The sequence below is a fragment of the Nymphaea colorata genome, chromosome 1 (assembly GCF_008831285.2).
Source record: "Nymphaea colorata isolate Beijing-Zhang1983 chromosome 1, ASM883128v2, whole genome shotgun sequence".
Classification (NCBI taxonomy): domain Eukaryota; kingdom Viridiplantae; phylum Streptophyta; class Magnoliopsida; order Nymphaeales; family Nymphaeaceae; genus Nymphaea; species Nymphaea colorata.
In genome coordinates this window covers 31,763,418-31,777,357 of record NC_045138.2, presented here as the reverse complement: position 1 = coordinate 31,777,357, position 13,940 = coordinate 31,763,418, and the positions used below count along the sequence as shown (strand labels likewise).

The window sequence follows — 13,940 nt, the reverse complement described above, 5'->3', positions numbered from 1 at the left end:
TGCTTTGGTTATAAGTTCTGCAAATGCATCCCTTTTGCAAGTGATCTCAAATGGCTCCTTGAATGGGCTTCCTGTGTTTTTCAAAGAGGATGGTTGTATGATCTGTGGACAATAGACCTGCACTTGTGAAAATACAAGAATATCAGACATTCTGTGAGGTCCATAGTCACAGAAAACACCTTTTTTTCGAAACAAACACGAAAAAAATGCGATGTCAATCAATTTTTTGCATGTAATCTGATAATTTGGTTCAAATCTAAATTGAATTTATGTAATTGATAAAAAAATGATACACACACACACACACATATATATATATACTGTTAAAGATTCAAAACTGTGTTTTGCATCCATCGGGCATTAAAGGGGAAATACCTTAGATTAAATCCGCTAACTTATTATTCCACAAAAAGTTGAGCGTAATTTCGTAATTTCCACGCGGATCGAAATTCTTGGTTAGACCCATTTCTCAAAGCGATCCGACTATCGTGAATACTATAAGTTGAGTGGGGTGTCCAGCTTCATTCCCTCCCGTCGGAACTGAATTCAAATTGTTTTTCAAATAGACGCAGAAGAGAGGAGCAGGGGAAATACAGAGAGCCCAAATTTACCGTGGGAAGGGAAGGATGCTTGTTCAGGGTTAGGAATGGGGAAAGTCGACGTCTCGAAACCTGAACGGAGTCTCGTTGGCCCAGTCGATCCATTCGCCACCCTTCCGCTTCTCTACTTCCTCCCGGAATCCGTCAAAACCCTAGAATTACCGGCGTCTTCGTCGGATCTCGACGATATCGAAGCGGTCCACGAGTTCTTGAAGTCTAAGATAAGGGTAACTCTCTCTCTCTTTTTCTCTCTCTCTCTCTCTCACACACACACACACACACTCACACACATTTTCATACGCTCGTTCTACTTGTATCTGTATGAGCACGCGCCTGTGGTCATCGGATGTCAAGCGCCGGAAGAATGGATGAGTCTGAGTGTTTTAGGGTGGATATTTGTTTTAGTTTTCGTTTTATCACTTTGGGCTTCTTAACTTTCCTTGTTTCCCGTTTATCTTGAAATTGAAACATTCTAATAAGCGCGGGCCAAGTCCAGAAGGAAAACGGGTTCATTTCAGGTTTTTTTATCCCCAGATCTGGATCTTGCGATGCTTCTCTTTTCTTTTTTGCTGTTTATTGTTTTCCTAAAGTGCCTTGATTGATTGGACGTTGGATTATGGAAGTTTTCTAGTGGCCTTCTCTCAATTTTTTTGTTAAAGAGTTGTTCGGTGAAAGGCTGTTGCTGCTGGAAATCGGGAATGGAAGTCGAACACGTTCGTTGACCATGACTTGTTATTTTTGGAATTTTTGGATGAAGAAATCCTGTGATATATAGGTGTGAGCTTCTTACGATAGATTTCAGCTCCTCTCTGGTATCGTCAGGAATTGGTTTATGTCTTATGAGAAGGAATAAGACATGAAGTTCGATTAGTGAAAACTAGAAGATGATAAGCCATGCCAGCTGAGACGATGACTGCTTCGCCAAGAAGGGAGGGAAAACAAGAGAGAAACTTAGATTCTTAGAGTACACGTTTAATTTGGAAACATTATTTTGATAGAAGTGTAAGTTCTGGTTACTTCCTCGTTTTCTAGATTCCATACCTGTTTGTAGTTTTTGTTTGTTGAATAAGCATCAAAGTCCTCATCCGTTGTTGTCGAGATCTATTAATGACGCAACATGTTCTTAATTTGACTTGTATTTTAGAAATTTTAATGTCAGTACTGAGAATATGGTTCTTACTTCGTAAGAGTGCCTTGAATTGCCTTTTTGAGTTCTGTATTTGCCTTGGTATTTAAAAATCTTAATAAGATTGAAGGCTGTGATGGTTTGTAATTGCTGCAAGGAAGATGAAGTTACTTTCGTGATTTAGCTGCTAGCCTGCTGCAAGTAGTTATTATATTTTGAAGAATTTGTGGTGACCAATTAATTCTTCATTGTGGTTGACGGTTTTGCTAAGAAACAAATGCCTGGATTCTCTGTGTTTTGGTTCAGGTATCAGATATCTCAAAGCAACTGCCATTACAAGGAAACAGAATTGTTAATAGTGCAAAAGAATCTCGAAAGGATGCTACTGCACGGCAACCCTTGAGAGAGACAGACATGAACGACTTGAGCATAACCAAATGTATCAAACATCCTGTGGCTGAAGGAAAGGAGAATGGTTATCATATGCAAAAACGGCGACCTGGCTTTGGTCGGAAAAGGGCTCGATTTTCGTTGAAACCAACAAGGTAAACGACTAAACATATGGGCTTCTTCATAGTTGTGTTTGATGTATCATGAGTGAAATATTGTTGATGACAGTCAGGATGTTGTGGTTACAAGCGCACAACCTGATTTTGATCAACTGAAGGACCCTGAAGAGTTTTTCGCAGCATATGAACGACAAGAAAGTAAGGCTCTTTTCATGTGCTCTTATTCATGCCTCAATGAAGTACAATTAGCTGCTCTAGAGTATGCAGCGTCTTGTTCATGCATTGAGTTCCTGCTGTGATTTGATGATTGACATGGATGGGAAAGAAATTTCTTTGGGGCATAAATACCGGATGAGGTTGAGCACCTGGTTTTGGGTTTCAAACCAGATTTATAAAGAAAAATTTGGTTTTCTGTCTGTTATACTGACGGTAAACCAAGTTTTTTTTTTAAAAACCAGGGATATAACCTTGTTATAGAAAGCTGTTGGAGCATAGAGGCAGGTTTTTGACCTCCTAACTTTGTTTATTGTGCACTTCTCCTCATCACTTCCACACCACTATTAGTCCATCACCAATGGTGGGGGGAGCTCCTTTGCCATCTGGCCATCTTTGGTCAGGTTCTCGCCAGTAGCAGCTGGATTCATATCATACTGGCCAGATGGCTGGAAAGTACTTTTGAAAAAAATTGGGCCACATAATTTTTTTAATCATTTTTTTGGTCGTAGACCAGCCAGAATTGGGTGGGCTAGGTCTCTCACATGGGCGACGAAACTGTGCCATTTTCTGGTTAGTGGTTTTCAGATAATGGTCACCGTATAATTTTTTATTTTTTTTTTTGGGGCCAAACATCCAAACAAAGTTATAACCAGGTTTTAGACAAACCTGGATGAAGACAACTTGGTTTGTGGTCATATAAGTTGTTTCCTGACTTTTGTCAGTGACCTCTTCAAGTCCATTTCTTGCATCGGAAAACAACAGTTTTGAGCTGTAATACTTTTCATCATCATTCATCTTATGTCGCCTCTTGCATGTAGGTAGGTATGTTTCACTTAGCAGATGATTGTCACATATATCGTGTGCGGGTATTATACGGCGAGGAATTTCTTGGGTATAATACAGCAAAATTGTGTATCTTGGGAATATCTCGGCAATTTTTTTAAAACATTTAATAGATCCTGAAAATTATAAAAAAAATTAATAAAAAATATGAAAAAACGTGAAAAAACGTGTATAATATGCTTATAATACATTTTTTTCATGTTTTTTATTTTCTGGTGTTTTTTTAAAAAAAGACTCGTTTAATTGCCGTTTTATACGGCTGACTTGTTTTTCACGTATTTAACGCATTTTTTCGACTAAGACGCGTTTTCTGTGACAATAGGCCCCTTGGCGGTTATGGTTAACTTTCCTTTATACTACTTTGATATTTAGAATGGTGATCAGCAATCTGAAGAGAATTTACTGTAAAACTTGTTTAGGGATGATTCTTGGCTTGATCGTGCATGTTTTTATGTTTCTTCCTGGCAGATGCTGAAAAGGAGTTGAGAAGATTGATGGGGGGAAATTTGGTAGATCAAAGTTCAAGTCATTGTTTATCAGAATCGAGGACGCGTCGTCAAGGAATTCTTGGGTACTAAGTGATTTAGTTCTATATGATGCCATGGTTCTTGTGAAGTGGATAGTGGAATAAACTAAAACTGTTGATGCATCTCGTGGGAGAATGTGGACTTGCATCTAATTGTTGTTCTGCCTTAATCACAGGAAAACAGCAACATATAGGCATTCTTATACTGCAATTGCTGTTGATGCATCCAAACATGCATTGGCTGTGGAGCAATCTGAAGTTGGAAACAGCTCAATTCCTTCTCCCAGGAATGGTTATGGACTTTCAAGGAGTGCATCTATGTCAGTCCATGGAATTGGAATGAACCAAGGAATGGCCGAAGACATTAATGTTCTGAATGAAAATGGGAAAGGTAATTGCATGGTTTTATCACCACAGGAAGTGGAAAATGCTTTGAGATAGTTTTTCTGTTTAGATGAAGTCCCTAACTAATGCCCTTTGGTTGTTTCTTCATCTATCCTTTCTCCCTTGTACTACTATCTTGATGGAAGGGCTGAGACGGCTTATGTTTCATGGTTACAGGAACAACAATTTGTGCCCCTGTAGAAAGCGATTATGATGGACTTGTTGGCTCATTGCTGGATGCTTGCTGTAATCCTGATGAAGGGCACACATTTAGCTTACTGCAGAAAAGCCTGGACATGCAAGCGATTGATATGCATAAAATTCAATTGCCCAAGTTCAATAGGTTCAGTTTACATGAAATTATGTCTTCCCAAGCATCAACTTCAGGGGAAAAAATCAGATTGGAATCCAACATTTCAAACTTTGCAGACCAGACATGGAATTCAAAAATTAGTGAGGAAACACCAAAGACTTATCATGCAGTTCCAGAAACTACATGCAGTCCAGTGACTTCACCTACTCCACCCAAAAGCCCATTTGCTGCAATTTCTGGTTTTTGTAGACATAAATCACAAAGAATGAGCGAAAAAGACACATCTCACTCACCCTTTATGTTTAATCTGACGAAAGGATCTTCCTTTGCTACTCAATTTGAATTGGAAGCACCGTCTCATCCTGGTGGTATTCAACAAGATCAATTGGCAATTCTTCGTAGTCCTACTTCAAAGTGTGCTGACAAAAATGGGTCGTTACCGAGTGGGTTTTCTCATTCCAAATGGCTTGAGAAAAACACTATGAGAACTGGGTTGACTTCCTTGACCACACAGGCTGATGGCTTGGCTGGTCCAGAAGCGCTAGGGCAAGAGAAGAACCTGACTGCGAGCAGCATTTCAGAGTTACCAGGACAAGAAGCATGCAGTATCAATAAGAATTCATCAGGTTTTGAGACAGTGAACATTGCTTGTCCATCTGATCAAGTGTCAGGCAAAAATTCAAATCTGGAGAATTCCATCGTGAAGCAATCAACCTCTGGTTGTGCTATTCAGCATCCTAGATCAGAAGAATGTAAAGCTGTAAGTAGTAACAACTGTGAGGATGTCCTAAGAGATGGCTTAATTTGTCCAGCTAGTGTGGAACTAGGTAACAACTCAAATGGATCCAACAAAGTTGTCAATCCTCAAATTGGCATGTCCAGTAACTGCATCACAGATAAAAATTCAGATCTCGAGAATTCCACAAGAATACAGTCAACTCCTGGTATTCAGCATCTGGCACTGGAAGAATGTGATGCTGTGAACAATAATGATTATGTGAACATGTCAAACAATGGTTTGACTTGTTCAGCTGATGAGGGTTTAGGGGAAAACTCAAAATGGTTTGCCAAAGATGTCAATCCTGAGACTGGTGTGCCCTGCGTCTGCATAGAAGACAGTGTGAGCAAAATACATTTTTTTTCTCTTTAGTATTGGGTCTATTTTGTGTTTTTTCTTTGCTGTCAGTGCTTAGTTCCTGCTTCACATTCCAGGTTCGAGGAACACCTAATGCAGCATCAACATCTCAGGAAGTTGTGGATGGTGGTAAGGGTAATATGCTTATTTGCTTAAAATAGAAAAAAGATATTTCTGATGATTTTCAAGTTTTAATAGAAATGCATGAGAATTCAGGATTATTAGGCATTTCCTTATGTGAACTTTGGACCTATGGAAAAACTGTACATGTCTAGACTCTAGAGGGAAGGAAATTTTTAATAGCTAAAGCATTAGATGGAAGGTATAAAGTGCATCTTCAGCTGATTTATTTACTAAATGCATGTCTGGTTATTGACATCTCTAATTGATGCATGAGGTTAATGATGGCCCTTACCATAGTCACGCTGGGAGATGGTTGTAAGATGTTGTAGACTTGTAGTGTGCAATTTAGGCCCGGAAGGGCATCAAGCTGGCCAGGCCTGATAAGAAGGTGGGCTTGGGCCGGGCTGCATCTGGGTATAATGAAATATATATAAATGTATAATATAATATATAAATATGTTTAATAATAATAATACTTCTACTAATAATATATATTATATATATATTTAAATAAAATAATGTTACAAACAAGTTATTGGCCCGGCCCGACACCCAAATTTAGGGCCTGGGCCTGGCCCAAGTCGGGTACCTGGCTCGGTGCCCACCCTTAATTTAGGGTGAGGGGTATTAGCATTTCTGCATTGTAGTCATTCATATATGACAAGTGTATCTGCCAGACTGAGGTCTATAAAACCTGGCTAGGGGGTTAGAAGCTCAGAAACTTAGAGTAATTACCACCAAAGTTGGAGGGATTCAGGATCTTAATAGTTAATACACATGGTGCATCCCTTGGCATAATTTGGATTCCCATCTTTCTCTTTTCCCGCTCTTCTTATTCTTCTTCTTCCTCCTCCTCTTTCTCACTATTTCTTCCATATTTGAATAGTGAATTATGGCAGGAAATAAAATTTTCCTCCAATGTAGCAGCATTTCTTTCTTCAGTGTGGTGCTATATAGGAACAGTTTACCTCAGTCAGTTGACATGATAATGGACTGCATATATATATATATATATTAAAGCCGGAATGATATGGAATCAGTATTATGCAGCAGTAAATTGAGGTCCACAATAATGCAGGATAAGTCAAAACAAGCAAAATGAGGGATTATGTTGGACCAAAATGTGATTTATGAGTTTCAAGTAATGGGAAAGCATGACAAGAAAAAAAAAATCAGATTTATAAGCTAATTTAGGGAATCCTTACTGTGTTATTTAAATTGAAAGTTTAGTTTATGAAATTCTCAAAAACAATTATAGATTGTGTTATTTTTAGACAAAATTTTAAATACAATAAGTTCCAAAGGGACTTGGTGAAAAATTTAAAAATATGTATCATTGGAGAAGTCCACGTCCTTAATCTCTTTACCTAGGATTGTAAAAAAAAAAAGTGGAATTAAGATTTTCCTGAACGAATTATGATTTCTGATAATTTCCTGACAATTTTGGTTTATTGAACTTTCTGCTTTAAATTTGAAATTTATGTGAAGTGGCATACATACTCCATCCTTTCTTCCAGTAAGTATGGATTGGTCAATATGATTTTTGACATTCTGTATGCTGGCCTGCAGAAGAAAAAAATTTGTATTTTCAATGGTCATGCAGTGTGTTTTGGCTATGTTGCCATGATGTGTTCAGACTTCAGAGTGGGGAATGTGGGCTAGGTTTTGCGAGTTTTAGGCTAGTAGGTTTATGAATGATTTCCTACAAATAGACAGTTAGACATCTCATCTACTATACTTTTGGGGAGTTATTTTTGTATTTTTCTTTTTTTTCCTGGTCTGCAGCAAAATATATGAAAATTATCTCATGCATTGGATGAATTTATGAGATAATTGTTCTATTTTATTTTTTCCCTTTTGTGTACAACCTACCCGTTTCCTTATGCTGGGGTCCTCATTTGATATTTGCAGACCAAATGAGCCCTCCCACAGGCGCATGCAGGCCTCAAGAGGAGCATCTGAATGAAATTAATGTTTCTTCGAGCCCGCAAAAAGAGGTGTTTTTCAAGTCTTAGTTCTTCTTATGTTTCCTTCTCTGTCTTCTTTTTTTGTAAGCAATGTATTGCGTATAACAGATCAAATACTTGATTAACTTGAAGTCATTAATGTTAATGAGTATGTTTAGACATCAGAAGCACCTTCTATGGCTTTAGGACGGAAAAAATCCAAGAAGACGGCATCAGATCGTAGAAAAAGCCTTCTAGGTATGATATCATAATTATGCTGAGCTTAATGAAATTTGGGAGGATATTGTGTATTTCTTGTTTCCAGTTTGCTGCTCTCTTCTCTTTGAGTTCATGCTTCTGGCATTGATATAGGAGCTGGCACTGCATGGAAATCTGGGGTCAGAAGAAGCACCAGAATCAAGTCCAGGCCTTTGGAATACTGGAAGGGTGAACGCTTCTTGTATGGACGTGTACACAACAGTAAGTATATATTTACTTCAGAAAGGGAAAGATGGATCATGCATCTGTTCAACTTCAGGAGTAGTTGCAATGGGGATGACGATGGTAATGAAAATAGATATGAGAGTCGATTTGCCAAAAAACATCTTATTATGAAATAGTTGAGTCTCCATTCTCTTGTCTCCCAATTCATGTTCCAAACAGTTCCTATTCCTTTTTTATCTAAGTCTTTGTAATATTTATAGCATTATTACGTTAGCTGCAATTTTGGTATGTGAATTTTCTTCTATGTTTCTTAACTATACAAAATTGTTATTCGTTTCATGCACAAATACCTCCTATACCTGTGCTCCTCAATATAAACATAAATAGGATTGACTTGTGCGTATTAATTTTTTATATAATAAAATGAGTTTAAGGTGATTTTTCCAAAATATTTGAAGTATTTTATCTTCATAAATTGTGAGACTTTGCTTTTTTGCTGAATCTCATGATGCATTGAAGGTGATTAAACCCACTAAGATATCTAAAACTATACATATACAAACAAGAACCACTGTATGGTATCATGGTCTGGAATCAGCTTCTTCTTCACTTATCGGATAATACATGGCATGGATACCTGTAGGTATATGCTTCCACTTGTACTTTTGCTTCATCTTAATTGAAGAGAGGTGCTTTTCATGCACAGATATTTTCCTTAGCAACCAAGATATCAAGAACTCTTGGAACACTGTGTGGTTAGTGGTCAAAATCAATTTTTTGTAAAGCCTATGCAAGCCACAGCCTAGTTCTCAATTAATAACGAATATATTTATGCATTTGGATTGTTAGAAACATGCTAAAGCAGGACTGGCTTTCTTTTCTGTTCCTTTTTTTTTTTTTTTTTTGGAGGTACCCGGATCTGCTTGGTCGCCGTCAGTTACTGACACTATGAGTGACCTGATTAATCTATGCTGATGGACTTGTGAACTGCCACATTAGGATTAAATTCATAAAGTCAAATAGCTAAATTTTATTTTTACCTTTTCCAAGAGTTACTTTTGGCCTTTGGGGTGTTAGCATGTGAGCTCTCTGATCTACCTGGTTGAACAACATGTGCACATACGGTCATTATATCATGTGGACTGAATCTGTAATTTGAATTTTTCTGCGACAGGCTTGGTGACCGTCATTGGGGTAAAATATTCTTCTCCAGTTGATAACAGCAAGAAGCAAACAACCCTTAAAGTGAAATCGTTTGTGTCAGATGAATATTCCCATCTGCTGGCTTTAGCAGGTTCACACTGATACTTCTGTTTCTGAAATTCTGTGGAACTAAAACCATTCCAACGACTGTTGGGGTTGGTGCAAAGCTTCGTGCCACTGGTTTTCCAAAGGTGTTGGATCTCTGTAAACGTATGTGTTGTTTGATTCCAAAACAATTCCTTTTGAGTTGGCCTTCAATGTGCTTGCACATATGCCCCATATTGTTATTATCCAAAGCCTTTTCACTTGATTCCAGTGTTGAGGACTTCTGCTGAACATATGACTGTAGATAATGCCACAAGGTTGCACGATATGGATATATTATCATATTCTTTTCCAGCAACATGTCGTGGATCTAATTGATTTAGTAGGACAATGTTGTCGTCTTGACAACTCATTTCTTTTCGAAAATTTGAACCTCATCTTAGTGTGCCTGTTGAATACTGATATTTGGTTATACAAAGTTTAAATCAAGGGAGTTGATGGAGTGCATGAAGCCACTTTTCTTTTCCAATCCTCCTGAAATTGTCTCGCCGGAAAATGCTGAAACTTATTTGTTGTAGTTTGATATCAATCAGTTGTGACATATATAAATACGGGTAGTGCATGTACCGGATGGTTAAACTTAAAAAAAAAAAGCCGTTGTTAAAAGATTTATTAAATTGTTGTTGGCTATAATTTATGTTGCAACAAAGGTTTATGTTGGTTATATTGACGATTTATAGTATTTTAGAGACAAAAATTTACATTTTAATCATTCGCCAACACTGACTTTTCCATACAAATACTAGTCTCAATCACTACCTTTTTTATAAACTACTGAAATTGTAAGCATTATTAGCGTAATTTTGACGGCTCCCATCATGAAATAATGGCCGATGAGATTGACCGATGTAGGATCCTTCTGGCAACATGTTTGCAGCCGATCAGGTCTAGCCACGAAAACTGTTCTTTACGAGAGATTTGGACCCAGTCTGATGGATTATCCTCCCAGTATTCTCTTCATGCCAGCTTTCTGCTCAGGCGTCAGCCTCGCCGGGAACTTGACATCAAACGTGATTCTCAGCTCACCCTTCCGACCTGGCTCCTTGGTTATAGGCATCCCCTCTTCGGCAACAACCCATTCATACCCGGGGCTGATCACGTCCGTCACCGGAACGGCCAGCTCCCGGCCGTCCAGAGTGGTCAGCTCCACCACCGTGCTTCCTGTCAAAGCTTCAACAAGCGTGACGCTGCGGCTCACTCTAAGATCGTTGCCGTCCCTCTTGAACACCGCGTGTGGCTTCTCGTCGATCACGAAGACGAGGTCCGCAGCCGCCTGGTTCGGTTGCTCGTTTCCCTTGTCCGGGAACGTGATCTTCGTCCCCTTCTTCCAACCAGGCTTCACTTCAATGGTGAGCACCTCCTGTTCTGGAACCATCTTCCTGTCGGAAAATGCAGCAAGTTCTCGGATCAGATCCAAATCCACACAAAATCTTTTCCATCTCATAGTTGCTATGAAGCCTCTAAACATGGTAAATTGTAACATGAACCTTTGACCATCAAAATTTATCAAGACCCATATCCAAGAATATGGTGTCCAGTGATTTGTACAAAGTATAATTACAAATAATGTTCTGAAGTTTTAGACGGTGAGTGGGTATAATACGGTGAGTTTGAAAAAAAAAAAGAAAAAAAGATAGTAAACTTTTAAAAATTAAAAAAAACTAAAAATGAGAGAAAAGTAAAATAAGTGAGAACAACACAAAAGTAAATTTACAACAAACAAAAAATAAAAAATAAAAAATAAAAAAAACATGTGACATACATTTCAATTCCAATGCTATTGAGATCTTCAGTCCCAAAAAAGAAAAATTTTGTGCAGTCTCGGAGCTATGAAACGCAACATATAAGTTTATTTTAGTTAGAGTTGTTTGGAGAGTTCGCATCGAAGTTGAAAAATGGATCTGACCCGTTAGCCAAGTCAGGCCCTGAACAAGGAGAGACATGAGGGGAAGCATTTACCCTGATAGCTTATCAAAGACCTTCCTGGATATCTTCATCTTCCTTGTGGACCCTGTGTAGAGTTCCTCCAGACTGCAGGGCAGTTTGCTCTCCACCGGCGGCGGTTTCCTCAACGGCGCACAGCTCGCAGATGTGCCGCTCTCGGAGAACGATCTGAACATTCCTTCAGCTCTTCTGAACAAGCCGGAGTCCGGGCCATAACGAGCTGATCTGAAGCCATGGCCGACGGACATGAAGTCGAAGGGGCTGCTGCCGAAGAACTCAGCAAATATGTCCTCTGCATTTCTTGGATTGAAGGCAAAGGTGCCGGAATCGTCGGATCCACCGCGCCCGCCGGCGCCCGCAGTCGGGATCTGGCCCTTGAGCCCTTCCTCCCCATATTGGTCGTACACTGCTCTCTTCTCTGGATCGCTCAACACCTAGAGAGAGGAAAAAAAGGTCATCTTAATACATAGAGATGCATTTCGCTCCGATTCTTACAATATTTGCCATGTGAATGTGATGTTTATATTCAAAGCATCCAAATACACGTAAAAATTCATTAAGGCTTCAAGAGGTAAGTATCAAAATTTTCTGATTTATAAAATTTATCCTACGTTGGTTAAAAGAATATGACTTTTGCGTCAATTTCTATACTTCTTGACATAAAGATACACCGGTATGATTAGCTTTTCAAAGATGATTGAAAATATATAATTAAACCACCTGACAGTTATAAGCATTTCACATTTAAGGAATATGATGGTGTAACTTTCGTCTTCCTGTCTTTTCTTAGCAATCATATGCCTCAGAGATAGAAGTCAGGTAAGATTGAAAGATTTCACGTTTTCTTTGAACACACACACACAGAGAGAGAGAGAGAGAGAGAGAGAGAGAGAGAGAAAGAGAGAGAGAGAGAGAGGTACTTCATATGCCTCAGAGATCTGCTTGAACTTGGTTTCGGCTTCGTTCTTGTTGTTGGGATTCTTGTCGGGGTGCCATTTCATGGCCAGCCTCCTGTATGCCTTCTTCACATCTTCCTCGTTGGCCTCCTTTTCCACCTGCAGCACGTTGTAATAATCCACCCCCATTCCCACCCCACACTTTCCCTTTGATCCTCAACAAAGGGCACCAATTTTCATCCTCCCCAAATCAACAGAAAAAAAAAAACATGGGGAGTCAAAAAAAAATGGAAAAGCTTAATTCTTACTATATATAATTGGAGCAGACCATCAAATAACTGATCAATGATTCAAGTGCCCTAATTTAGAGCACCCAATTTCAAGTTGCCTTCTTGCCATTAGTTTCTTTATTTTTTTTATATGATGTTAAAAGCTGTTCCTCCCTCTCTCTCTATCCATCTCTCACGCACACGTATGGGCCACTTCTTTAAAACTGTTAAAATCTCTCTCTCTTTCTCTCTCTGTCTTACAGAAGCACATCTCGGCCATTAATTTAAAACTGTTCCTCCAAAATTCTCCACGCGACACTTCTCTCTCTCTCTCTCTCTCTACCATGAGTTGAAAATAGTTTGCACTTTGCAGTATATTCTTTCCCTTCTCCCAAGCACTGCAATTTATTATCATAGGTTCGTATTCAATTTGTTATCATAAGTTCCCATCTCCCAAATACAGCAATTTTATGATCATAGCTACCAAGCGCAGAGAAACTAACTCCTTGTTACAAATCTCATACATTTATGGTCATAGGTATCAAATGCAGAGAAATTAGATCCCTTTACCAATCTCATGCAACTTGGGTACGTATCCACTTTGCTGGTGAGGGTGGGTTTACCTAAAACCGTTCAAATTGTAGGAAGCTAAGTGTTCAAAGCTAAGACAGTGTTTCATCGCCACCATACATTTAGCTGGAATGCAATGTTGTATATCAATACATAGCCAGATCGAATACAGTGTGTATACACTCTTGCAGACTATTTAACTTGTTGATATACTTTAAAAAGGAAGCTTGATGAAATTTCCTTCACAGAAAAGCAAAATCTGTTATTCTCATTTCAATTTTCCATTTCATTCTCCTTGGTTTTCTATTATCGCGTTTAATTTTCCTGCTCACTTTTGGAGGACAAACAGCTGTTGCTGTTAAAACGGTTCATTGACCGTAAGAAAGAAAAAGCTAAATTCATTAATTTTTTTTTAAAGTGAGGAAGAAATTGACGGAGATGAAGTCTTCAAAATTTGGCTTGTTTGTATAAGTGAAATTGAAGTTAGTCTTGGCCTAATTTTGTAAAAGAGTCAAGCCTGAGCTTAGCTTCAAACTAGGAGAGTTCAAGCTAAGCTAAACCGGACTTAAGGTCACACAAGTCTAACAAGTTTGAACTCAGAATCTAAAGTCATTCTTTGTAAAAAACGAACAACCAATTGTGCGGTATATCACCGTCATCCAGCAACTGTTCCATCTCCTTAAAGGAAATACAAACAATTAATCGTTATTATGCAGTAGTTTTGAATGGCAGCAAGTTAAATTGGTGACTTAATCAAGGATTGGACATCCCAGGCAGGACAAGATTTCC

General features: G+C 38.6%; 2 protein-coding genes across 4 annotated transcripts; one reads left to right on the top strand and one right to left on the bottom strand.

Annotated features, from left to right (window-relative positions):
• Positions 1 to 535: 535 nt before the first annotated feature.
• LOC116246450 (centromere protein C) lies at positions 536 to 9,766 on the top strand. 3 transcript variants are annotated; one of them, XM_031618337.2, is made up of 11 exons: positions 536 to 826; positions 2,032 to 2,270; positions 2,344 to 2,432; positions 3,762 to 3,864; positions 3,996 to 4,210; positions 4,381 to 5,636; positions 5,729 to 5,780; positions 7,686 to 7,771; positions 7,900 to 7,978; positions 8,093 to 8,200; positions 9,339 to 9,766. In XM_031618337.2, exons 1-11 carry the CDS (start codon positions 647 to 649, stop codon positions 9,467 to 9,469), a joined length of 2,538 nt encoding a protein of 845 aa, XP_031474197.1. In that variant the 5' UTR covers positions 536 to 646; the 3' UTR covers positions 9,470 to 9,766. The 3 variants fall into 3 exon arrangements, with proteins under 3 accessions (XP_031474197.1, XP_031474196.1, XP_049931654.1); XM_031618336.2 differs by having other exon boundaries at positions 5,729 to 5,786; XM_050075697.1 differs by lacking the exon at positions 536 to 826 and adding an exon at positions 934 to 1,117 and having other exon boundaries at positions 5,729 to 5,786.
• A 372-nt stretch (positions 9,767 to 10,138) lies between these two features.
• LOC116249714 (uncharacterized) lies at positions 10,139 to 12,987 on the bottom strand. The gene is made up of 3 exons (XM_031622933.2): positions 12,337 to 12,987; positions 11,432 to 11,850; positions 10,139 to 10,851 (listed from the first exon to the last, which is right to left on the bottom strand). The coding sequence occupies exons 1-3, from the start codon at positions 12,499 to 12,501 to the stop codon at positions 10,410 to 10,412; spliced, it is 1,026 nt and encodes a 341-aa protein (XP_031478793.1). The 5' UTR covers positions 12,502 to 12,987; the 3' UTR covers positions 10,139 to 10,409.
• Positions 12,988 to 13,940: the final 953 nt, after the last annotated feature.

Bases quoted from the DNA above. Each gene is read 5' to 3' on its own strand.
- LOC116246450 (XM_031618336.2), top strand. From the start codon at position 647: ATGGGGAAAGTCGACGTCTCGAAACCTGAACGGAGTCTCGTTGGCCCA. The intron at 7,772-7,899 runs GTGTTTTTCAAG...GAGTATGTTTAG, and splicing joins CTTCGAGCCCGCAAAAAGAG to ACATCAGAAGCACCTTCTAT. The intron at 7,979-8,092 runs GTATGATATCAT...GCATTGATATAG, and splicing joins TCGTAGAAAAAGCCTTCTAG to GAGCTGGCACTGCATGGAAA.
- LOC116249714 (XM_031622933.2), bottom strand. From the start codon at position 12,501: ATGGGGGTGGATTATTACAACGTGCTGCAGGTGGAAAAGGAGGCCAAC. The intron at 11,851-12,336 runs GTACCTCTCTCT...TCCTCTCTCTAG, and splicing joins AGATCTCTGAGGCATATGAA to GTGTTGAGCGATCCAGAGAA. The intron at 10,852-11,431 runs GTAAATGCTTCC...ATTTTCCGACAG, and splicing joins GTCTTTGATAAGCTATCAGG to GAAGATGGTTCCAGAACAGG.